At 41.8% G+C, this 24,203-nt stretch overlaps 2 protein-coding genes across 7 annotated transcripts in view; one reads left to right on the top strand and one right to left on the bottom strand.

The window, feature by feature from the left end:
* Nucleotides 1-21,257, bottom strand: fzd3a (frizzled class receptor 3a). 3 transcript variants are annotated; one of them, XM_067573409.1, is made up of 9 exons: nucleotides 21,075-21,257; nucleotides 19,510-20,157; nucleotides 7,967-8,163; nucleotides 6,501-6,963; nucleotides 6,102-6,401; nucleotides 5,480-5,731; nucleotides 3,031-3,179; nucleotides 1,619-2,086; nucleotides 1-1,539 (listed from the first exon to the last, which is right to left on the bottom strand). In XM_067573409.1, exons 2-9 carry the CDS (start codon nucleotides 19,708-19,710, stop codon nucleotides 1,281-1,283), a joined length of 2,289 nt encoding a protein of 762 aa, XP_067429510.1. In that variant the 5' UTR covers nucleotides 19,711-20,157; nucleotides 21,075-21,257; the 3' UTR covers nucleotides 1-1,280. The 3 variants fall into 3 exon arrangements, with proteins under 3 accessions (XP_067429510.1, XP_067429512.1, XP_067429511.1); XM_067573411.1 differs by having other exon boundaries at nucleotides 1,619-1,876; nucleotides 21,075-21,248; XM_067573410.1 differs by lacking the exon at nucleotides 21,075-21,257 and adding an exon at nucleotides 20,776-20,866.
* Nucleotides 20,950-24,203, top strand: part of fbxo16 (F-box protein 16) — a 12,071-nt gene continuing 8,817 nt past the window's right edge. For all 4 annotated transcript variants that reach the window (XM_067573412.1, XM_067573416.1, XM_067573414.1 and 1 more), the window contains exons 1-2: nucleotides 20,950-21,028; nucleotides 22,847-22,918. The gene's annotated coding sequence lies outside the window, so the exon portion shown is untranslated. The remainder of the gene's footprint in view (nucleotides 21,029-22,846; nucleotides 22,919-24,203) is intronic.

The raw sequence follows: 24,203 nt of genomic DNA on the forward strand, positions 1-24,203 counted from the left end.
TCTTTTTATAAAAACTTTATTACAAAATTTAACAAATGAACCCACAAAAGTTCAGTTTTTACATCCTATGCACAAGTGTTGCCGCTAGAGGAAATGTTGGTCTAACATGTACAGTAACTATACAAGTAAGGACACACTATTCAGAATTTGACTCTAATTTAAAGGGCAATAAACTCACTATTGTCTCTATTCACACTGTAAGGCAGGAGTTTGGATTCAGCTTTTGTTCCCGTGTTTCAGCCCTTGCATTCAAAATGACCGACAGAAGGAGACATTTTTCCTCTCGTTACTACACACATCAATGCAGCGACATAATGCAACTTGTAAAAAAAACTTTTTAAAATGAGATGGAGGTTTTTGTAAAGTTCAGGAGACATGTACAGCTTTTGTGGAGAGTGTTTGCCAGAATTTTAGGGAACAAACAACTGGTTTATTTTTGACCAAATAACTGCGACAATATTGTAGGGATGACTATTGGTGCTTTCACAAAATATTTACAATGAGATTTTTGATAAATAATCATCAGTAATGTGGATATAATGACTTTAGTGGTTAAAGGGAAATAAAAGAACAGTCTGGTAAGTTCAGAAAATGACGTCACTTCACTGTAAAACCAGGAAAAAACAAAACTTAGGCTATAATATGATTTGATATCAGTATAATATCGATATATTGCTCATCCCTACTTAAAACCAGTTGTTTGTTGCCTAAAATGCCAAATTGTTAACCAACATGTTGAGTTTCTAGTTGAGAGTGAAAACAACACAAGCAAATATGATTTCAGTCAACCTACTCTTGATCTGGCATGTGAAACTGAAACATGGAGACGTGAGAAGCTCAACAGGTGCAAAAAAGGAAAAAAAAGATACCCTGCTTTATCACTCAAATCCTGTTCAGAGTCCTTTATACAAACAGTACAGTAGAAGGAAAGACAGTCCAGTGAAGTTTTCTCTGTGTGTTGGTCACATTTTCTTTCTTGACTGGCTCAGTAGTGTAGAAGAAGGTTCGTCTTTTTATTTTCACACGTCAGACAAAAAAATCATCAGTTTTTGGGATCAGCTAGTAAGATCAGGTAAAGCTGAGAGGACATTTTTAAGGCATCAATCCACACTCAGTCCCCAGCTGGATGTCAACTAGCTTACAGTTGAAAAAAAAAAAAGAAGTATTTGTGCTTCAGCTCAGTTTTCCAAATTGAAACAGATCTGACACGACTGACGTTTTCTGTGGGTCTTTGCACATTCTTTAAGTTCCTGGAAGAAAAAACAAACAAGAGTTCCAGTTCAGGCTGTGGCTCCGTCTTCCTCCAGCACCCTGTGAATCCCGTTTCCAGGGACACCGAGAACAGCTTGGGTGGCGGTGCCGAGGTCCCTGACGCTGCTGTGCCTCGACTGGCTCTCCAGTCTCTGGGTGGAGCCGTGCCGCGATAGGCTGTCCAGGCGATTGGTGCTGCAGTGCCTGGACTGTGATTGGTCGTTGAGGCGGGGCATGCTTCCGTAGGGCATCCGGTCGTCTGCGGCCCGGAAACTGGAGGCCGTGTATCTGCGATGGAGAGGAAGGAAAGGTTATTTTCAGTAGATTATTAGAGTGAAAGTTGAGGCGGTAACTCCTGGAAACCCACCTGCCGTCTCGGGAGCGGTGCAGGCTGCCGTGGTAGCTGCTCATCTTGGAGCGGGCGCTGCGGACCGATCCGGCGCGGCTGGTGCTGGCGCTGGGCGGTTCGTCCAGCATGGCCAGGTGCGTGGAGGAGGCGTGGGTGGAGGTCCCCTGGGTGGATGTGCCCCGTGACTTCCTCACGATGGGCGTGTTGGGGTCCCTGAGCAGCAGCTGGGCGAAGTCGGGCTCCTGGAGCACCTGTCGGCTCTCGTTGACCATCCCGCTGCAGCAGGGAAAGGAGGAGGGCGGGGGCGGTGTGGAGGAGGAGGAGGAGGAGGAGGAAGAGGAGGAGGAAATGGGGGATGGAGGCAGGTAGGGCAGGGAGAGACGCAGGAGGGTGGGGAGGGAGAGGGGGAAGGTGGTGGGATGTCGGGTGTGGTAGAAGAGGATGGAAGAGTGTGTGGAGCAGGCGGTGGGAGACGGGGTTAATGCTCTGAGTTTGGAGGGGAGGGGAGTGAGTGTAGAGAAGGGCCTGTGTTCACCACCGAGCCACACAAAGCCTCACACACACACACACACACCGGGCTACAACAACGCATCGTTTCAACATCAGTCTTTATCATTTGACCTCAATCCTTGTTTGTATTATAAAGGACACACTGATCTACAGATACACAAATAAATGTAACAACATGCCAACAAAGGCAGTGAAGAAGAAAACTGCTATTAAGCACATAAACAAATCAGAACTGAAAATATTCAAGAAGAAATCAGCTTTAGTTCAGTTTTACGTGAAAGGAAAAGGACTCGACATGTTTGTTAGACCTCATGGATACAAACGATTCTGGTGAGAAGCACTGAATGTAAAAATAACTTTCATTTGTTTACAGGGAAACTCCACAGGGTGCCTTTAACGCTCAGTAATAATAATTTGTTTCAGTGCGTATAGCAAAAGTGGAATTGTAACCATGGATACTGAGCCTTTGTTAAATCCAACAGTATTTTTGGTGCTTCTTTCATGTTTTAATGAACTTGGATTATCAGAGCTTATATTTTGTTAACATTAAGTTGTCGTCACAGAAAGGTAGACTCAATAAAAATATCAAAACTAAAAATCATTTACAACTGTCAACATGTCGTATTGTGTTATAATTGGAAGTTGGAAGCCGTTAAAACAGACGTGTCATTCCCAACTGATTTGAGCCAAATCTGCACTGAAAGAAGGCTTCTTTTTTTTTTTTTTTTAAATCTAATTATCACTACAAAGAGACAAAATGCTCTGAATACTTCTGTTTGAGCTAAAAATACCAGGACAAAACTTATGTAAGAAACCTTTTAAAAGATAGTTTGCTACTAAAATATTTAGCATCATTTTTAAAGCTGAAGCTGAGTCAGTACGGCGTGAAGCTTTAAGCTCGCAGTGTTTGATGTACGTACTCTTTGCGTCTCTTGCCGTGGAAGAAGCTGGCCCACTCGAAGCAGGTCTTCTTACTGCCGACCCAGAACACGGAGGGGATTCCTACGATCAGCATCATCAGGTACTTGATCAGGAACAAGGCCAGGTCAGGACGGCTGGTGCGCTCCACCTACACAGAAAAAACACACAAACACAGAGAAACAGATCAATCACATGAGTGTGTTTGGTAGACGTGGGAGGAAGAGCTGGAGGTAGAGAGACAGAATAAGGTTGCAGCTACAGTGATACACCCACTGACGGCCTCCAGGGAGGAATATGTGTGTGTGAGTGTGTGTATACATACATGAAAGGGGACGACTGACTTACGGTAAGTTGCAGGACATTAATAGACTATTTCCTACCGCAGATGTGATACAAAGCCTTGTTAATGTCGATGCAATCACCCAAAAATATAAGAAAACACATACAGGTATGAACACTTCATTCACAGGAAGTTACCAAAGCTTTAAAGCTGAGATTTGGCACTTTAATGTCGTGTCTATTACTTTATTTCAAATTGAATGTGCTCAAGCAAAGAGCCTGATGAATAAAAAACATGTCTAACCGTCCAAATATGTTCTGTCTAGACTGTAAATATCTTAAATAAGTTGACACTCATGACCAGTAATTACAGAGAGGATGTTTAGTCACAGTGAGAATGAGGTCATTTATTTCCAGCCGGAGTTTAGAAGACAAAACAGAGCAGGACGAGTCACCACGCTGCTGCTCGCTGCCACGCCGACAGCGCTACAGCTGCCACGCAGAGAGCCACACAAATACGGTTTACTGCTCTCTGCCTCTCTGACACACAGATGCAGTCATGATGGCCTCATTATGAGTGGGGGGGGGGCAAGGTGGAGAGCCCCCGAGGCTCGGCCATCCACAGATACACTCATTACAGCAGAGAGATAAGAAACTGAACGACTACGACCGACATCCTCGTTACAGACTGGATGGACGTCAGAAGTTCTGCTGCGTTTTTTTTACATGGCAGCTAAAAACCTGAGTGGTCGAATAGTTGAATGTAGATCATTAAACTTGAGGCTAAAATCAGCTTTAAGACTGAAAACAGCCTTCATCTCTTGTTCCTTTGACCAATCACAGTGATAGCGACGCAGCATCTGACTGTGTGTGTGTGTGTGTGTGTGTGTGTGTGTGTGCAGAGGAAGGGTCGAGCATCACTCAGGAGCTGTTGAGCACGGTAGAGGTCCGTGCCTCGGGGCAGGCTTTTAAGATAAATATAGAAAGGCACTTTGAGTCCACGTTATCTTTTGATGCATGTTATGGATTTCTGTGTGTGAGTACATACTGTACATGTGTGTGTGTGCTTTCATGAATACTACGGGGTTGGAGGTGGGGTGTATAGAGTTTTTACAGAGAAGAGAAGCACGTAAACGGTGTAGCGGTGTATAGCGTATGACGACAGTGCAGCACTCAGCTGGGCAGCACATGTTCAGATCTGCTGTAACCATCATGACCCCGCCGACCCCGTCCTCTCCCAGCAGAAACACACACACACACACACACACACACTGGATTACAGCACTGCTCTCTTACACAACGCAGCGTTTACGTGACAGATTAAGCACTATGATGATCTGAATCCTCCTCAGTGCATCTCCTCTCAGCTGTAGTCGTGTCATGTCGTGGCAGGTTTTAAAAAAAAATGATTGAAATGCCGACACCGCCGAGTCAAGTCAGGTCATTTCTGCAGGTGCAACGAGTTCAACTGTGTCTTGTGCTGCGAAGATTTATCTCAACTGTTAAAATGTACAATAAGTCAAAATGTAAATATTTGACAGACCAACACACGAGTGCTGCACACCTGAAACACTCTCACACTCTGGATTTTTTTCTTTTTCCTCTCTCTCGTGCAGGAACACTTTGAAAATGGAGCGTTAAAAGCAGATGTGCAAAGGCAGCTGCTCACATGGGAGGTTATACCTGGCTGAGAGGAACAACAGAGAGGATGAGGAGGTAGGGAGGGAGGTAGGGGGGGGGGGGGTAGAGAATAGCTATTTGAATTATTAACAGCTCTATCAGATGAGCTGCAGTGTGTGTACTTGTGTACCGCTGCTGGAGGCGACTGCAGCTTCTGTGAAGCAACTCAGCTGTTAAAAAACAAGCAGCCTGAGAGTCACGGCTACACAGTCTCATGTGTGACTGTGAGAGTAAGTCAATGTCCGACACTGTGTTTACACACACACACACAGAGTCCAGACATATATGGGACACACAAGCTCACCGAGTATCCTGCTCTCTAATGTATTTGCACCCAAACACATCTGGCACTTATCAGCTTTCTTCCAGCTGTTACCTCCTGCTCTGAAGTCCCAGTTGGACGTTTCATGTTTAAGAGAGTCTGCGCATCAGGATCAGTGTTTTCATGTCTAAAGAGCTCCTTGGTTAGAACAGAGTCGGGTGTGTTACCTGGTAGGGGCAGGGGATGTGGTAGTCTCTACACTTCTCCTGGACCCAGGTGGTCTCCCAGATGCTTCTGTAGCTGTTCTCATAAAGGTAGCAGGCCAGGACTGTGAGCAGAGGCACCAGGTAGAGCACGGAGAACACGCCGATACGAATCATGAATTTCACCAGTTTCTCCTGGTTCTCCTTCTCCAGAGGGATCTCCATGCGGACTCGGTTTAATGCTGCGATGCCCGCCAGCAGCAGAGCCACACCCACCTATGAGAGACAGACGGGGTTGCTGGTTTTCAGTCGTCTTGTTAAATAGATCATGGACAGTTGAGAGGTTGTATCTTTTACCTGTTTTAAATGTTATATTTATTATCATTCAGGAATGCTTCTTTCAAACTGGGAGCCAAAACAGCATTAATTAAATAAAGCTACAGTATCATCCATTTCAAAAAGGTTGTAAAATGCAAAAAAAATGAAATAAAATTGCTCCCATGAAAGATGAAGCAGTGAGAATCAATATTACTAAAGGGTATTTGTGTTTGTAATACACATAACAAGCTAAGGAGACTGAATTAATCAAAAAGGCAAAAATAGTGAGTCTCTCCAGCCTCATTTGCTCTATTATAGTCTTCCTCACCACTACATCCAGTCCCAGTGGGACCAGCAGGAACCAGCGTAGTGCCGTTAAGTTGTAGAGCCCCACGAAGCAAACTCCGCTGATGCTGTCTCCCTCGATCTTGTTCATGGCGAGCAGGGTGACGGTGAGGACGCCGGGGATCCCCCAGGCGCAGGCGTGGAAGAGGAGAGCCTTCTTCTCGATGGCCTCGCTGCCCCACTTAGGAACAGCCGCCAGGAACCAGGTGATGGTGAGAATGACCCACCAGACGCTGCCGGCCATGGTGAAGAAATACAGCACCATGAAGAGAAGCGTACAGGCCTGGCAGAGAGAAAGAAAAGTAGAGATGGAGGATTATTATCATTATGTTCGCAGAAGTAAACAAGTAAACGATTCACAGTCAAGGAAAGACTTTCTGACCTTGTTGTGGGAGCCTTGAGTCACCGTCGAAGCCCTGAACCTCCCGGGAATCGCAGCGTTACAGGAAACTCTGTCCTCCAACAGGAACCCCAGGAAGAACACCAGAGACACCATCATGTAGCACACGGCGTAGAATATAATCGGGCGCTCCGGGTAGCGGAAGCGCGACACGTCGATGAGGAAAGTCAGGAAAGTGAAGAGGGTGGCGGAGAGGCAGACGATGGACACCACCCCGATGAAGTAGCGGGCGAACGTCAGCTCCTCGCGTGTGAAGTACATGTTGGGACACGGAGGCGAGCAGTCGCGGACCCCCATGAAGGAGTAGCCGAACTCGGGGTTGATTTTGAGTTCTCGCGGACACCAGAAGCCGTAGTCTCGCTGGACGGAGATGGGGGATTCAGTCGTGTCTGAGCTGGACAGCAGGTCTGCGGGACGGGGGTAGGACTCGTCACAGTCCGGCAACCTGGGTGGAGACGAGAGATGATGAGCTCAGGGTTTGTTACAGATGTGAAGCTTTTAATAGAAACCTTTTTACAACAAAACAACATGAAATTACTGACAATCAGTGGTGAAACATTTACATCGTTGACAATCACAGTGAACAATAACTTTATCACTGTGTGGTCATGCAGGTAAACATTGGCCATTTTAAGTTTTTTGGGAGAGTTAACAGCAAATGAGAGGAGAGATTGGTGGTCACATCGCATCCAACAAAGGTCAACACCTGGACTTGAACTGGAGACTTTGCAATTACATGATCAGCGTCTTCCTGTAGACCCCAAACGCACCAGGACGCCCAAAATATTTGAAATGGTAAAAGATACCAAACTTTAAAAAAAACAAAAAAAAAACAAAACCTTTGCATTTATGCAAATATGTTTGCATTTGCCTTCCAGGGAACATTATGTGACAATTTGGAAATACATTGTAGTTCTTGTTAACATTAACAATAGTTAAAAATGTCCGTCAAAATGTTGTGAAGCCCAAAGTGACGTATTTATTGCTTTATCTGACTAACAGCCCAAAACACAAAGATATTCAGTTTACTATCAAATTATATAAAGAAGGAATAATTGATACACCTTTAGCTGCAATTCTGTTTTGGTTAAGTATTTTTAATTATTATCATTTGCCTTCTGGGACAAAAGTAGTTGTGAATGTCATTATTTAGCAGCCAGATATCAAAAGTCAAATGTTGGAGCTTCTCATTACTACATGAACTCAACACACAGAGTTAAATGTGACTGTGACTGATTACCTGGATGATAAACGTCACATTTACAGAAAGTTTTGGGGTCTGAGGATTTTAAGGTTAATCTGAACCCTTTAAGCCTTTTCTGTTTTATTTCTGGTAAAAAAGAACAAATCATGTTTTATGTGCTTGCTGGTCTGCTGCTGCATTATTACTCATCCCACCAGAAGAAAATCTGCTTAAATTACTAATGCAGGATGGTTGTTGTACCAACCTGTTGCAGTCCATCTCCTCCGGCCAGCTGACGCCGAACATTTCCATCAGTTTGTAGCAGTCGCTCTTGGCCTGCAGACAGAGGCGGCGGCAGGGCAGAGTCATCCGGCCGTACTCGGTACACACCGGGGCGTAGAGAGCGCACAGAAACATCCTGAGCTCCGGAGAGCACTGCAGGTTCACCATGGGATGGAACGGCTGCAAGCAGAGAAAAAGAAACATATATCAAACACATCAGCACAATTTTTTTTTTTTTATTTGAAACAGTTTTGGCAGATAACAACCACAGTCTTAATCCAGAGTGTTCAAACTTCAAAAATGTGGGCCAAAGGGAGGCACAAAGAGAGCAGTGGAGCATGTCGTCTGACAGTTTCTGGAGATGAGTCCATAAAAACAACACTGGCCCCATTCCTAATAATCCCCTCCACCCCCACAATTTTCAGCTCCCCCCTTCCTCCATCCCTTCTCTGATTCTTCCCTCCAACCTCCAGAAAGGAGGAGCGCTACAAGCTCGACAACCCCCATCACACACACACACACACACACACACAGAGGGCTGCTGCTGCTGCTGACAAGGCCTTTGTGTAACAAGGAGGACCACGCTGTGACTGACTGACACACTGCAGTACTGTGCACACACTCATTCAACACACACACACAAGCAAAAAGTACCAACGGAAGTATATTATTTACATGCTAACACACCCACACAACAGCACAATAATGGTCTCACACATATAAAGTGAGCCAAGAGGCGTTGTGAGAGCAGGAAGCATCTGCAGGGAACGTTGTTAATATGCAAATGCAAAAAAAAAAAAAAAAAAAAAAGGGAGAGTGTAAGTATGCGTGTGTGTGCGTATGTGTGCAGGAATACCGAGTGAGAAAGCACAAATCCATGTGTCCACGAGTGCACGGTCACATGTTTCTGTATCTGTGGATTTGCATATACTTCTCTGTATGTGTGTGTGTGTGTGTGTGTGTGTGTTAAAGAGAGGCCTCCAGCCACACCCAAGTGAGTCTGACACACGTTAACCGCCCTCCCCCCAAATTTAAAGACAGAGGTCTGTATGACAGACAGGGACAGTGAGGGGGGGAGGGAGAGAGGAGGAGGAGGAGGAGGAGGAGGAGGAAGAGAGGCAGGGGGGGAATTTGTGTTTATTAGATGGGTTGATATGAAAGAGGATGTGTCCGTGTGGTTTAAACAAGCTAAACATTTAGTTCGGCTTGTTCAGTTTAGATTAAAATTGAGACCTGCACACACACACACACACACACACACACACACAGTCTCCTTGTTGAAGAAAGTATGTTTATCTGAAAGACAAGTTGAATTGCAGATATCTAAAAACACATTCAAATACACTTGGCTCTCTGTATATTTTTCATGGCGCTTTAAAAGTAAAAAATGTTGAACTAATGCGACCGTTCAGAGTCAAAGGAGGAGCAGCTGTGGTTGGTTATTACACAGTTTAGTTTATACAAAAACATACATGGCTCAGTTTCCACACATCGCTGAGTCTCTCTTTTTCTGACCCAGATGTAAGCATAAAAAAATAAATAGATTTGAGTCGCATACCGAGAGAAGATTCGATTTTTAAACTTGAATTGCGAAGTAAAGGCTGCTGTAATACCGTAGCCTTAAAAATGAAAATGCATGATGGTGCTGTCGGAGGAATATCTTCTTGCGATGGTGTTCCCGCCATATGTCTGTAACACCAGTGCGTATCCCTCTCCTGGCTGACATCATGTTTGAGTCTAGTCTGCCACCCACATGTGATGTCTCTATGTAAAAAGGATTATAATGGATGTTAGGCTTAGCCGTCAAAGCACAAAGCACCCACATCCGAAAAAAGCTTTTTGTCATTGCCTTATCCATATCACGTCTGTGGCAGGAGGACGTTCAGCCGCTAAGGAAGAGACAGAAAGTGATGGTGAGACAGACAGGTGGGTGTCGAGGTGCTCAGGCTGCTGAGGGGATCAGCGAGAGATGAGTGATGAGAAAAAAAAAGGATTTATGTTTGCACGTAGAATCCGTAACGTCTAAATGGAGTCTTAGCTCAATTTAGGTGACTTACACGCCTGTCATAACCGAGATCAATCAACCAGTCGATCGTGTAATTTTCCGTACAAATGGAGTCATCACGTTTCATTGGGCATCGCTGTACGATGACACAATAATAGAGGCAAGCTAAGAGCTGGAATTATCAATGAAGCATAAACACGACGGCTATGAGAGTGATCCACTTTGGTCTATTACTGCAGATGTGCACCGTCAATCACGCCATACTAAAAACTCTTCCTGTAGTGAACGCAGCTACAAACACAATCAAACCTTTGAGTCTCAGGACTTCTCACCACTGGCTGTCTGCTTTTTTCAGTACTTTAAAATATGACTTTTGAGATTAATTGTAATTTTTACCAATTAAAAAAAAAAAATTTAAAAATATGAGTACCGATGTCACAAAACATTTTCCCCCAGTAGCTGTGTTACCAACTACTTAGTTCAGTTTACTAAAGGCTGCAAGTATCTGTTGTTTTCATCAGAAGTTAACATGCAGATTATTTTGTTGATTCATTGATTAATTATTTGGTCCATAAAAATACCTTCCAGAGGCCAAGTTGACTATTTCAAAATAGCCGAAAACCCAAAAGACATTTAATATAGTAGAAAAGAAAGAAAAACAGTAAATATTCTGTGGAAGTTTTGTAATAAACTTTACGTTTGTAACTTGTAATAGATTCTCAAAAAATGTAATGATTAATTTTCTACCAACTAATGGATTAATTGTAAAATAATCCATATAATAAAAATAATAATAATACATTCACCAAATTATATTAAAGAATAGTATTTTAAACCTACACAAACTATTCATGAAAGCTTTTCCATTTGCTCTTCAGGAAATGTTTCATTGTTGACATCAGCAGCAGCAGCAGCAGCAGTGTGTATTAAAAGGGCAGAAGACATATATGCAAATACATGAACATAGCAACACTGAAACACCCAAACACAGACAGAAACACAAACTTCATTGAAAGAAACCGACAACAGCCTTGGATGGATGTCATCAAAATCAAAAAGGATTTCTAGCTTGAAATAAAAGCAATAGAAAAGGTTATATGTGACTATTCTGCAGACACGACTCACATTAAGGAGTCATTTTTCAATGAAGTATTATTTTAATATCATACTACAGCTACATGCACAACAGGGTCAAAGCAGACAAGAGACAGGAAACTAGAGTCTCTAAATAACACTGACCCTTTCTGAAAAAGGCAGAACATTTGCATCCCGCCCAGTGAGTACTGGGGGAAAAAGGTGCTACTGTACTGATTATCCTCCCTGTCGTTGTGTTTTGTTGCCAGATTGCAGTCCTGTGACATCTATTACTTCATCAGTGGTGCCCTGTCAGCATGAGTTAACCACTCAAACATGATCTAATGCAGCTCAAGTGAGGTTGCATCTTCGCTCTTCCACTCCGTTTTGACTGCCGCGGGCTATCGATATGCTCAGTGGAACACAGTGTACGACGCTGTACTGTACTACAAGCGGAGACGCCACAGGAAATGCTTGAATAAATATATAGGCTACAACGAGTGATGATCTACTCGGAAAAGAAACTCTCCTCTTATTCATCCCTCTTCCTTTTCATCATGCTACTCATTTTTCTATTTTTATACTCCTCCATCATCCTCAGCCCCCCTCCCCCCCTCCTCCCTCCATCTCTTCAGTATCTCCATTCAGCCATTTTATTACAGTCAAGCCATCATGTGAGCCAGTGTGGGCACGACTGAACTGAACTGCTGGTGGATGGGGCATATGGCTGAGTCAGCAGCCCAAACAACTCCAAACACCGACATCTTAGGGCCCAGCGGAGCACCACATGCTCTCCATGGTGATTTGCTGTTAATGGCCACACTGGAAACAGCTGGTGAACCGCTGGTCCCATGAATGGCCAGGGGTTTCTCATGGTGCTTTTCACCCTAGAGCCGGCCGTGTAAGGAGAATCAAGCGTGTAATACACAACTCTGTGGAATGATGCAGGCCTGGGGGGGTGGGGAGGGAGGGAGGGTGGGGGGGCAGTATGCTAATGTAATTTCAGCCTCAAACCCGCTGCTACAGTCATTACGTATTCATGGCAGTTTGTTAGGGGATTTCTGATGAAATGTGGAATAATATGTCGATCTGGAAATAGCAAGAACACACACACACGCACATGTGTCAGTTAGAACTGGAGGAGCCGACAAACCGTCCACTGAGGAGGGTAAATGTAGTTAGAACTGCTACAGTTTTTAAATATCAGTGACGTCAGAGCAACGATTAGTCAATTTATTGATTATCACTTAAACTAACATGAATCGGTGACTGTTTTGATGATAAATTAATCATTGGAGTCATTTATCAAGCAAAAATGCCAAACATTTGACGCTTCAAGCTTCTCAATTTGAAAAAGTTGCAGATTTTCCTCATCTTACAGTGAGATATAGTAAATAACAAAGATTTGGAAAATTGTGACGGGCACTTTTCACTGTTTTCTGATATTTTATAGACCAAATGATTCATTGAGTAATTGAGAAAATAATCTGCAGATTAATACATGAAGATAATTACTTGCAGCCCTAAATGATTTATCTATATCCCAATGAATTGTCACAACAAAAGAAGAACTGCAGGAGGGAGAAGCGTTTCCTGACAGCAGAAAACCAAATACTACCAGATGCAGTCAGAAGCACAAAACATAGCATAAAGGATAAAAAAATATAATTTAATGACACAAATGTTAAGAGATGAAAACGACTTCCTACATAAAGACACTGAAACAGAGAACTCACAGTGTTCAGCTTTCTGCCATCATGTCATTGCAACAAGACGTTGTCCTGATTAAAAACAGACATATGCAACATGATTGGTTCTCATATTCTGGGGGTTTATTCAGCCCTTAGAAAAGAAACAATAAAAGGTCACATTTATGAAAAATAATCCTTCAATACCTGAAATGACCTGTCTTGTGCTAACTTGTCTGACTGGATCCATTACTTCAGGCTGATTGGTTAGTTGAATGTCTGGTTAGATGTCGCTGGTTATTGCAGCTGTTCTTACTAGAAGAACATGTGTTATTAATAACATAAGCAATGACATGGAGTCATTAATTCTATTATTTATACCTGTGTTTTTCCTAACATTTTTAGAATAGAGAAAATATTTTGCTTTCCTTTTGATGATCTGGTATTGAAGACATAATTCTGCAGAGTCTGCTGCTAGTTTGCTGTCCTACAGCTCATTAATTGTAGTTAATTGCATTCACATGGTTGCAAGCTACTGAGTGTAAATCATCTCAAAAACCAGACTGACTTTGACTTTGGTGATAAGATTAAATACCTCACAAACTGAAACGAGGAGCCAAATATGTAAATACGTCATATAAAATGATACTACTTTATATTGCTGTTCAACATAAACATAAACGTGTCTAATTAAGAATATTTCTCTTGGGTGAAAACCTAAAATATCCTAAATGTCGGCCTTTGAAGAATTGAGAAAAACAGCTTTGACCTTAGTTTCACCTCTATGCAGTTTTAAGATTATACAGCGCGTTTTGAATAAAGATCAAGAATGGCGTGATATTAATTATTAATAAACGCCCGATCCATTGAAGTGCATCCAAATGTGGCTGCATGTACGTACCAAATGCTAAAGTAATGAGTTTTTAATGATGGCTTTGAGTCAGCTGCTAAGATGCTGTGACTGATGAATTGCTGACAAAGAAGCCCACCGTGGCCAACTGGTCTGTGTTGATTTGCTCTTTTTAGAAATACGTCCCAGTCACCTCTCTTCCCATCATCCCCCCCACAACCCCCCCCCAACCTCCCTCCTTCAGCCTCCTACATTTCTCTCCCCCTCCTTTATCCTCCTTTCTCCTCTGCTGCCATTCCAATTCTCCAAATTTCCAAGCGCAGCGCCATGACGACGAGTGATGCATCACCAGGGAAGAGGAGGAGGAGGAGGAGGAGGAGGAGGAAGAAGGAGGAGAGCAGGGTTCGAGGAGGTCAGGGTACGGGGCGGAGGGGACCACCTCCCGGGAGGCAAGAAAGCCTCTGCTCCCTTTGTTAACAACACAATTGGGACCGTTTCCTGGGCAACGGGTGAGCCCTGCATAGGGGGAAGGGGAGGACAAAAGAGATGGGTGAGGGAGGTGGAGGGGGGGGAGGGAGAAGAGGGATGGGTTGACCGAGTCAGCCGTGTCATTCACCGCTAAGAAAGTGTTTGAAAACCTTGCGTTCTGACAGTGTGTAGTGTCTGCACACACACACACACATACACACACACACACACACACACACACACACTTGGAGAAAGGTTGTTGTGGACCAGCGACTTGCTCTCTGGATGTGCTTCTCATTCAGTCCAGCCAATAAACACGGTGTTGGACATTAAATAAAACAAGAGGCTCTTTTATAGCCTGGGTCACGCTGGGTAGGATTTATCAGACCATGTTGTGTCTATGTGTGTGTCTACGTGTGTGTGTGTGTGTGTGTGTGTGTGTGTGTGTGTGTGTGTGTGTGTTTAGCTGGGATACATCTTTACTTGCTAACACAATAAGCTAACAGTTAAATGGTGCACTTTCTTTTCTTTTTTTTTTAAAGCACACTGCTGCATGTCTGAGCAAACTTGCAGCCATCAGAGGGCTGTTATCAGCTTTTTACAGAGACTCACACACCTCACCTCTCCTTTACAGATCCATTCACACAGCCTGGGTGGAGTATCTGGGTTATTCTGTACAATAGTTGTAACATGACACAGTTTATCTGGACCGACTGTAAAACCCCGAGACAAGAGGCTGATTTAACAACCTGGAAAAGGAGGAGGGAAAGGGTGTGAGTGGGACTGAGCAGACTATTGATTAGTCTTTGTGTCACTGCACGCAACAAACAGATACCATATACAGAGGTTACACCGACATGAGCGAGTAAAAAGGCCTAAACAGGCAGAATACATAACAACACACCAGGATCTGTTTAACCAAGACGACATTCGTTTTTTGTTATCTTGCTGCCGTTAAAAAATGATTTGCTTTGACTTTGCTTTGGCTTCATGTAAACACAACCTCCGATCAGTCTAATTGAATTAACTTTGTCTATCTTCAGTCGGCCCTGAACCTCGCTCGACTCATCTGGCCTTGAAGAAAACGTTGGTGCAGTCCCTGCTCTCATTACTTTTACGACGACAGTCACATGACTCCTCCAACCCTTCCTGAAAACCACGTCACCACATCTCCTCTCCTCATGGAAGCATCATTTATTTACCCCTGATAAACACAAAAGGAGGAAAAGAAGCTTATTTTCCTGTTTATCTATGAATTATTTACTAATAAAAGATATTTGCAATCATTCTGCACTTGATGTCTTCTTTCAACTGTACAATAAAATCTACAATAACCTTTTTTGCTGTGTTGATTGATATGAAAATTTAGTATAAAATGTCATTTTAACTACACAGTAGGTCTTAGAAATGTTGTTTCTCAAGAGACAAAGCAACAGGAAGGTTTAGGACCATATCGTGACATTTTCTTGAAGAAAATGTAAATCCATTGGCGAAGGACTGATCAACTATGACCATTAAAGAGATGATATCACTCTGTATATTATCACAAAGCCGTGATCCTGATGCCATCTGCTTTGGATGCCCAGGACAGTTTGTACCAGATTAATTGATTTACTGTGATGAAGCCACGCTACTTTACATTCATCCGGTAGCTACAGCGTGCATCTATCTCTAAAAAAAAAAAAAAGAAAAAAAAAAAGGGGATTTTAGCCCATTTCTTTTTTCTTTTTTTTCTTTTTGTAATGCCAGTCAAATCCGCTACGCTCCGAATCGTCTTGTAAGAGTGTGGCACAGTATCATTGTGGCACAGAAATAGCCGATTCCCAGCCCCGAGGTCACTGTCCCACTTCAGCTGCGAGGTCATTGGGCGGTCAGCGAAGACTGACTGAGCGAGGATGAACACCGAAAACAGAAAATCCTGTTTTTTTTTTTTTTTTTTTAGAAATCGACTTGTTTGTGTTGTTTCCTGTTCAGACAGCCATAAAAGATTTATTTGTGCAATGAGGTTAAAAACCTGTTTTTTTTTCTCCCTGTGTGAATCCAGCCTGTAAATGTGGTTTTTCTGTCTATCTCTCATACACCAAACGGGTCCTGTGTCACCATCCTAAACACCAACCTTTAGATGAAATATGATCATGAGAACATCACTAGACTAGTTTTAGAAATATTACTGGTATTTCTCATAAGTTTATAACAATATCAAGACAAATAGCGTCCACTTTTCCAAAACCTTGAAAAAACCTTGAATGAAAAAAAAAGAAATTCAGAGAGACAACACTTCAGGGGGCTCAGACAAAAACAGCAAGAACGGCAGGCGTTGGTTCTCGTCCAACTCCCAGTTTCTCCACGGTGCAGGGCATTCATCATCATTATCATGGCTATTCAGTGGACCTAATTCCCTTTAAAATCAACTGTCAATTCTCATTTGGCTGCACTCAACATCTTATAGGCTTTGAATTCTCCCATGAACTGAATGTAGGCAGAGTTATCTGGAAAAAAAACAAGAGCCAAACAGAGGCGTAGTCTCCGTGATTTGGAACCTATTGGGGTTTCTATATGTTTTCCAAACTCAGCGAGCACTTGTGAGCTCTAAAAGAGACTTAATTGTTGATCCATGACCAATCGAAGTGAACACCGTCTAAACCAGAAGTGCATCTCTGTTCACTGCGCTGTGATTAGGCGTAAAAAGCTAACCTGGCTTCAAAAACAACACAGCCAAAACACATCTATCTGATTTGCACAATGTAAATCAAACTGTATTTTCCTAAAAGCATCAAAAAAAAATCACTCTGTGAAGATGTTTGAGTGCAACATGACAGAGTGACTGAACCCAGAAGTTGTGAGAGTGAATATTTCGGCACAGAGCGTGGTTATGAGCAGACAGGCGAGACAGCAGCGGTGGGAGCGTTTGCATCTTTTTCTAAAGACGAGCTCCGAACGCGAGTGCAGCTGTGATGTGTTAGGATGTGATGCGTGCTCCCAGAGCCGGGCATGCCATGCTCAGAGGTTACATAACCCTGATTTTCGTGGCACACGGCTCCTCCCGCCCTCCATCTCTCTCATCTCTCTCTCTCATCCTCTCGGTGCATCTATGCTGAGCACGGCGAGGTGGAGCAGGCACAGATGGCCGGCAGGGCTCTCTCTACACGTCCACATCACTGCTGTGCCAGGCAGGGCGGGGTGGGGTCGAAGGGTAAAAGTGATAGAGGGAGCGGGAGCCAATGGGATGCGCGATGCTACGAATGGATAAACCGAGATAAATATAGATTGACAGACCGGCGGATAGTTACAGCCAGCAGAGCCTCCAGTCTAATGTTTTGGTGCCGTTTGACCAGTAATTGCTCGATAGATTGAGCTTCGAGAGGGATCAGCCATATATAAAAGATGGGATTAACTTAACGAGGTGATGCATCTGCTCCGTGATTGTGTTTAAATGCTCATCTCCGCGTTTGAAAGAGGATAACGCAGCCACAACAGTGGAGATGCTGTGGCTGGTGAATCTATAGATTATCTAAAAAGGGGAGAAACAATAAAATACGGAGTGAAAACTGGAAGCAGAGCTTTAATCCATCAGCTGAACCAAACTGAAACAAGGCACAGTTTGTTATCTTCACTCACAGTCCAAGTTGACTTATAACTCAAAAGCCTGTTATGTAAAATGGCTTTGAAGCACAGCAAATGATGTGAGGAGTCCCTACATGTTGTGGTAAATCACTCTGTCTGTCTGTCTGTCAACGTGCCAGATGTGCGGCCTGGAACCATTTTAGGACAACACTCCCTGTTAAATCAGTGGCGTTTAATAATGCACTGTTCTCGTGGGCCCCCAGGGACAAATATTAAAACTTAATTTTCTGCTTAATGTTTTGGTAATACACTCCCAATCCCCCGAGCGAGAGGAGCCAAATTAAAGTAGGCTAGCACTTTGATATTACCAACTCTCAGCAGATACCCAGTTAGCCGTGGTGATAGCAATCTAGGCTAGTGATGTCCATGGGGCAGGTGGTGCAGCACGTATACACACACAGAAGCACTTATTTAACATGTGAGGAAGGCGGATTATTCCACAAACCCCCTGACCTGACTGTATACATGTGGATAGAGATGCTGTCTGCTTTTAAATGTGAGTGTGTGTGTGTGTGTCTGACTGTACTATGAGTGAAAGGACCCGAGGAAAAATGCTGAGAAAAGGTCACAGACAAGAAGAAAGAGGGAGGAGATACTACAAGCAAACAAACGAGAAAAGGTCACCTTGTAAAAAAATATATGCTGATATGGAAATATGCTTAAATTTTCAAGTATTAAAGGCTACAACTAACAATTATTTTCGCATTAATGTCTTCTTTTGTCCAAAGATATTCAGTTTAAATTGATGTAAGAAAAACTGGAACCAGACGATGTTTGACATTTTTGCTTGAAAAATGACTGAAACTATTAATTGATTATCAACATACTCGCCAATCAATTGTCTTCCTATCAACTAAATCGACTGATCGACTCATCATTTCAGCTCCAGAAAGGAAAACGCAGAGACAGGAAGAGAGCGGCAAGAAAACGCAGATCAAAAACATGCTCACGTTGTAAAAAAATAAGATGTAATATGGCATTTTCCATAAAAACCTTGTTATCTCCAAAAAGTCAATTTTTGTGGGGAATAAGAACAACAGCAACACAACTAGCTAACACTTCAGAATAACACACAATAAACATTTGTTCTTTTATATGATATCTGTTAGTTATGCTCTTCACCTGTAATAAAAAGGTTTATCTATGACTAAGACTAAATCAGACACCCCTATCTCATTTTTCTTGCACTTTTTACACTTTTACTTATAATCAGAATATTTATAAATATGCACACTATAGGTTTTATTTTAAAAAGCCTTCATCGAATGGATGGGTGAGGTCCGCAAACCTGCTAATGCAACTAAAACAACTTCCAAATCCTACATTTCAGTGAGTCTCATTATGGTCGAAATGACAACAAGGAGAAAGTGACACCTTATTGGTCAGTATTCAACAGCACAAAATATCAGCAACTATCTGTCCTGGATTTTCCAGGGAATGTCAGATAAAAGGATGCAGCTAGAGATTATTTTCATTACTGATGAATCTGGAGATTATTTCTCAATGAATCGATCAATCGTTTGGTCCATAAAATGTCAGAAAATAGTAAAAATCACAATGTCCTAAAGCCCAAGGTGATGTCTTCAAAATGCTTGTTTTGTCTGATTTACAGTCTACAGGTCAAAGATATTCATTTTACTCTTTCATAAGACAAAAAAGCTGCAAATCCTCACAAGTTAGAAGCTGGAACTAACACATATTAGGCATTTTCAATTATCAAAACAGTTGCTGATTGATTGATTGTTTCAGCTCTAGTTGAGCAGTAATAATATGGACATAGCAGAAGCTTTTGACATCTCTCAGCAGCGTTACTGTACCTCCATGGCGAGAGCGGCGGTTTGCTGGTCGTAGTGGTTCAGTATGTTGGGCATGAAGGTGGAGTTGTAGGGCAGCCCCTGACACATGCGCAGGGTGATGGGCTCGCAGGTGAACAGGCTGTGGCTCCCAGCAGCTGCATCCATGGGGATGGCGACACATACGGTCAACATGGACACAGCCAGCGCCCACAGGAGATCCATGATTGGTCCGTACAGGAGAAGAGAAGAAGAGAGGGTGGGGGGGAGGGCGGTTGGTTAGGAAGAGAGGTTAAACCCTGTTTGCATCTGGCTCCGTCACCAGGAAGGAGAAATCACAAGGCTTATGGAGTGTTTAGGACTGTCTGGTAGTCTGCGACCCTTCCTCCTCTTCACATCACAGAGAAACAGTCTGGCGGCGTAATCCGACACGGCCATGGCTGAAGCTGGCTGCATCCATTGCCCGTGGGATTTCGGGTCGGCGGCAGGCTGCGGCGGCGCGTCACAAGACCTCCATCACCTGAGAGATGCTGTGGTCCTTTAAGATGCTGAGCTGTGACCGAACGTCTCTCGCGCTACTCCCTCCTCCCACCTCGGAAGGACAGGCAGTGATGCTCCGGACAAATATGTCTGACAGCCGCCGCTGACGTAGATGATGTTTCAGCCTGTGATCTGAAAAATGAAAGCAGAAAAATTCAATTCAGTCTGCTCATTAGCAACATATACGGTGTATTTTGAAGATGGTACCACAGAACTGACCATTTTTTAATGGAGATTTGACTAATTACAGGCTGCAATTGAGAAAAAAAAACACACAAAAGCCTGTTTCAAGAGGGGTGGTAATGGCTTTTTAAGTGCTGTAGTGGGTGAATTGTATGAATGAATGATAAAAATTAACAGCATTAATTAACAGCAATATATCATTGTCAAGAGTAATAATCACATATAAGGTGAATAAACAAAGCATTAGTGGTATAAATGTATTTCTTTGGGTATTAACAGTGTTTTTGTGGTAGAATAAGTAGAAGTGACCTTATGGTAATTTATCCATTTATCTCTGGTACTGGTGTATTTGAATGCTGTGACACAGTTTAGACAATTATATGTAAATTAACGGTACACACCCATAAACACAACCAACAGCTTTCCATTCACTTGACAAGCAAAACACAAATAAGACTTTCTTGTAAACATGTGTCTACTTTACAACACGAATGTTAAAACAAACCCGGCGAACATTTTTAAAGGTTAATTTTTCTTGTAAGTGATATTTAGTGTGTTAGCAGCTACCTGCGCGTCCTCCTCTGCCTCCTCCTAGCATGAATTTAAACCGTTGCTGTTAAAAGTGTAACGGTTGTTCGTGTCCGGTTGTAACTGACACACTTAAAAGCGGATTTTTATTGAATTAAACAGATAAAATGTGAAGCTACGCAGCGGGAGACAAAAGATGACGGTTAGTTCATCCTAACTGAGAGTAACCGTTGCAAATGTAGCCGAGCCGGGCGGCAGCAGAGGAGGCGGCCGTTGATGGGAAACACTCCCGGTACGAGATGAAAGATAAACCGGTTTAATTTGAAGGAACTTTTTACCTGAATGTTGTGCCGAAAAATTCACGTGTAGCAACGAGGTCTGCGCCGCTCCTCGAGTTGGTAACAATGTCTGTCTGAATGTGCCCTCCTCTCCTCTCTTCTCCTCTCCTCCTCCTCCTCCTCCTCTAACCTCTTCCCCCCTCCTCCTTCTCGTCCTCCTCCTCCTCCTCCCTGCTGAGCGTCAAGCTGACGCCATTTTGAAAATGTCTTCCTGTCTAAACTGTCCAACTAAAAGCCTGTTTTTTAAAAATGTTTATTTATTTATTTATTTTTAATGAATTAATTTTACTGAGATTTTTAGCATCACTTTTACTATCTCTCTATTTTATTTATTTTTCTAGATTATTTTTTACTTATATTTTTAGCATCACTATTACTATCTCTCTATTTTATTCTATTTTTTATTTATTTATTTACGATATATTTTTCTTACTTATATTTTTAGTATCACTCTTACCATATCTCCATTATTTTTTATTTATTTATCTATCTATCTATTTTTCCATTTTGGAAAAAGTATTGTATTGTTAATATGAATATGAAAAAAAGAGCAGACAAACATACATTTCCATATAAACAATATATCCATGTTAAATACAAATACATAGAGGTAAAAAAAATGTATCAGCATATAGACATAACATTTTAAAGCACATCATTTGATACTTAATACTGTATCCCATATATCATCAACTATGAGGGTCGCCTGGGGCTCCAATGCTACTTCTTAACAGGAGGTGTGTCCAAAAATCCCTCTTCTCTTTCAGACTTAAATGTTCACTAATCTCTTGAAATGATAAAACACCCTAACCTTATACAGATCTCCAATCTTATTCAAATTCCCCTCCAGCCAGGATTTCCATAAACAAGGTTTTTTTTGTCTTATTTCAATAGATGGATTATTCCAAATAGAGGAGTACTCTTGTCTGTATAATTAATTATTTTCGACATAGATTTTAGTATCACTACTACTATCTCTCTATTTGTTTTCAGTTAAGTACATTTTACTTCACTTTTATTATCACTATTAATGTCTATATCTCCATGTATAGCGGTATTTACCTATGTATACTTACCTGTCCTGAAATGGACATTTAGACTTAGAAATTGAACTACTGATTCATGTATGCCTGGAAAATTTCAATAATCAAAACTGTGAGAAAAAAAAAAGAAAAATGAAAAGCCTCATCGAGGTAGATAGACTTACCTGACAACAATAAAAGCACATGTAATACTGCAGTCACTCAGTCCTGACAATACACAACATAGTATATACACTTTATTTATTGTGAATTCCTGCATTTTATCTCCGTAAGCTTCTAAGTTTTTAAAATAAAACATAATAAGTCATCTTTCATTACAATGCAACGTGTGACAAGGGGTCTCAGGTAGACATTGCTTTATTTTCACAAGCCATAAAAGGTTAAAACCAAACACATGCAATAACAAAACACCCAATCAAACTAACCAACAGACAAAGACAAAAACAGAAGAATCATACAACAAGCAAAACACACTTATGATTGACTTCTCATCAACCATCATTTATTTCAGTCTGTTGTTCCTTCAGAGAACTTGGAGAACTGCTCCAGATAACTGCAGCAGTGTGTAAAAATGTGTTTTTGTCTGCAGAAATTGAATCTGAAAGGAATAATGTTTGTTAAGCTGCCTCTTGTTGCATAGTTATGATGATCTCTGATGAGACTGAAGTAGTAAGTTAAGTAATCCGAAGTTTCACACCAAATAACATTCTTGTTCATTCTTAATAACAGTGAAAACATCTTGATGACAACTGAGAGATGTGGTTGAAAGCTTTGGAAACAACAAGTTAGGTGGACCCAGTGGTGAGTTTTTCATTTCCTCCATGATTAACCTGTTTGTAAAGAAAGTACCTTCACTTTCAACCACAAGAACAAAACACATCACTGCAGCAATGGTAAAGACAACTTTACCCAAAATTAAAATGAAAAGGAAGACTGGAAAGTTGAAACAGAAATAACGAGTAAATAATGTAATATTATATTGTAGGCTACTCCTCAGGATAATCACGAGGTACTGACCAGTTTGTATTAAGACTTTAATGCACCCAGCTTGTGCAAATTGAGTTGTTACAGCAGCAAGTCAAAGTTTAAAGGTTTGTAAACATAATGCAACTAATTTTCTTCAATAGTATACATGTGAAGTATAAAAAGTAAGATAACAGATAACAAGAATAGCAAAAATTTTGTTATTAATATAGAAAAAAATAAACATAGTTTTACTTTGAAGGCCGGCTGCGTTGTTTCCGGCTGTGCTCCGTGTGTGTTTGTGTAACTTGACGCACTTTCTGTCTCTTTCTTCACTGCACGTTTTCTGTCTTCGTTGCGCGCGGCCGCTCATCCGAGGACGAGCAGGTTTTATGCTTTTGAATGAAAAACTTCTCTGACTGGTGGGACTGAGAGGTTTTTGTTTTTGCTTGTTACAAAATAGGCCGAAAAACTGACATTAGGCCCACATTCGAAAAACCTGCAAGCCAAGAGCTGCTATACTACTGCAACTCCTACAACTTGTACCACTACTAATAATGATAATGGAAATAATTTGAATTTTGAATACTTTGAAGTTACATATACTTCATATATATATAATATACTGTATGTAATATATAACCTGTACCAGGTTGACCTGCTGTATTTGTGTATGTGTACCAACCTTTTTCCTTAAGGGACCCCTATTCTAGAGAAAACTGACAGACCCCTGACCAACTGACATATCTTATGGATATTTCATTTTATATTCATTGCATAACAATAAGAGTAAAGAATAACTGACAAACTGTACAATTAACACTAATAGTGTAGTGAACACAGTAACTGCAGGAAGTTTATGCAAAGCCAGCAGTTTGGGTGAATATTGAGCAGATTATTTCCTGTGAATATTTCACTGCATCAGAGATGAGTTTTCCTCTTATTTTTAGGAATTCTTATGCAATTCTGTCTGTATTATGTATACTTTTTAATGTTTAACTATCATACATACTTAATAGGCTTCTTTTTGATATATTCAGTGTTTCCTTCTCCCTGATGTTAACTGTTTGGTTGTTTTAACTACGTGCTTTTCTAATGCAGGAAAAGGCTGTTTAACCGAGAG

The sequence above is a fragment of the Thunnus thynnus genome, chromosome 18 (assembly GCF_963924715.1).
Source record: "Thunnus thynnus chromosome 18, fThuThy2.1, whole genome shotgun sequence".
Lineage (NCBI taxonomy): Eukaryota > Metazoa > Chordata > Actinopteri > Scombriformes > Scombridae > Thunnus > Thunnus thynnus.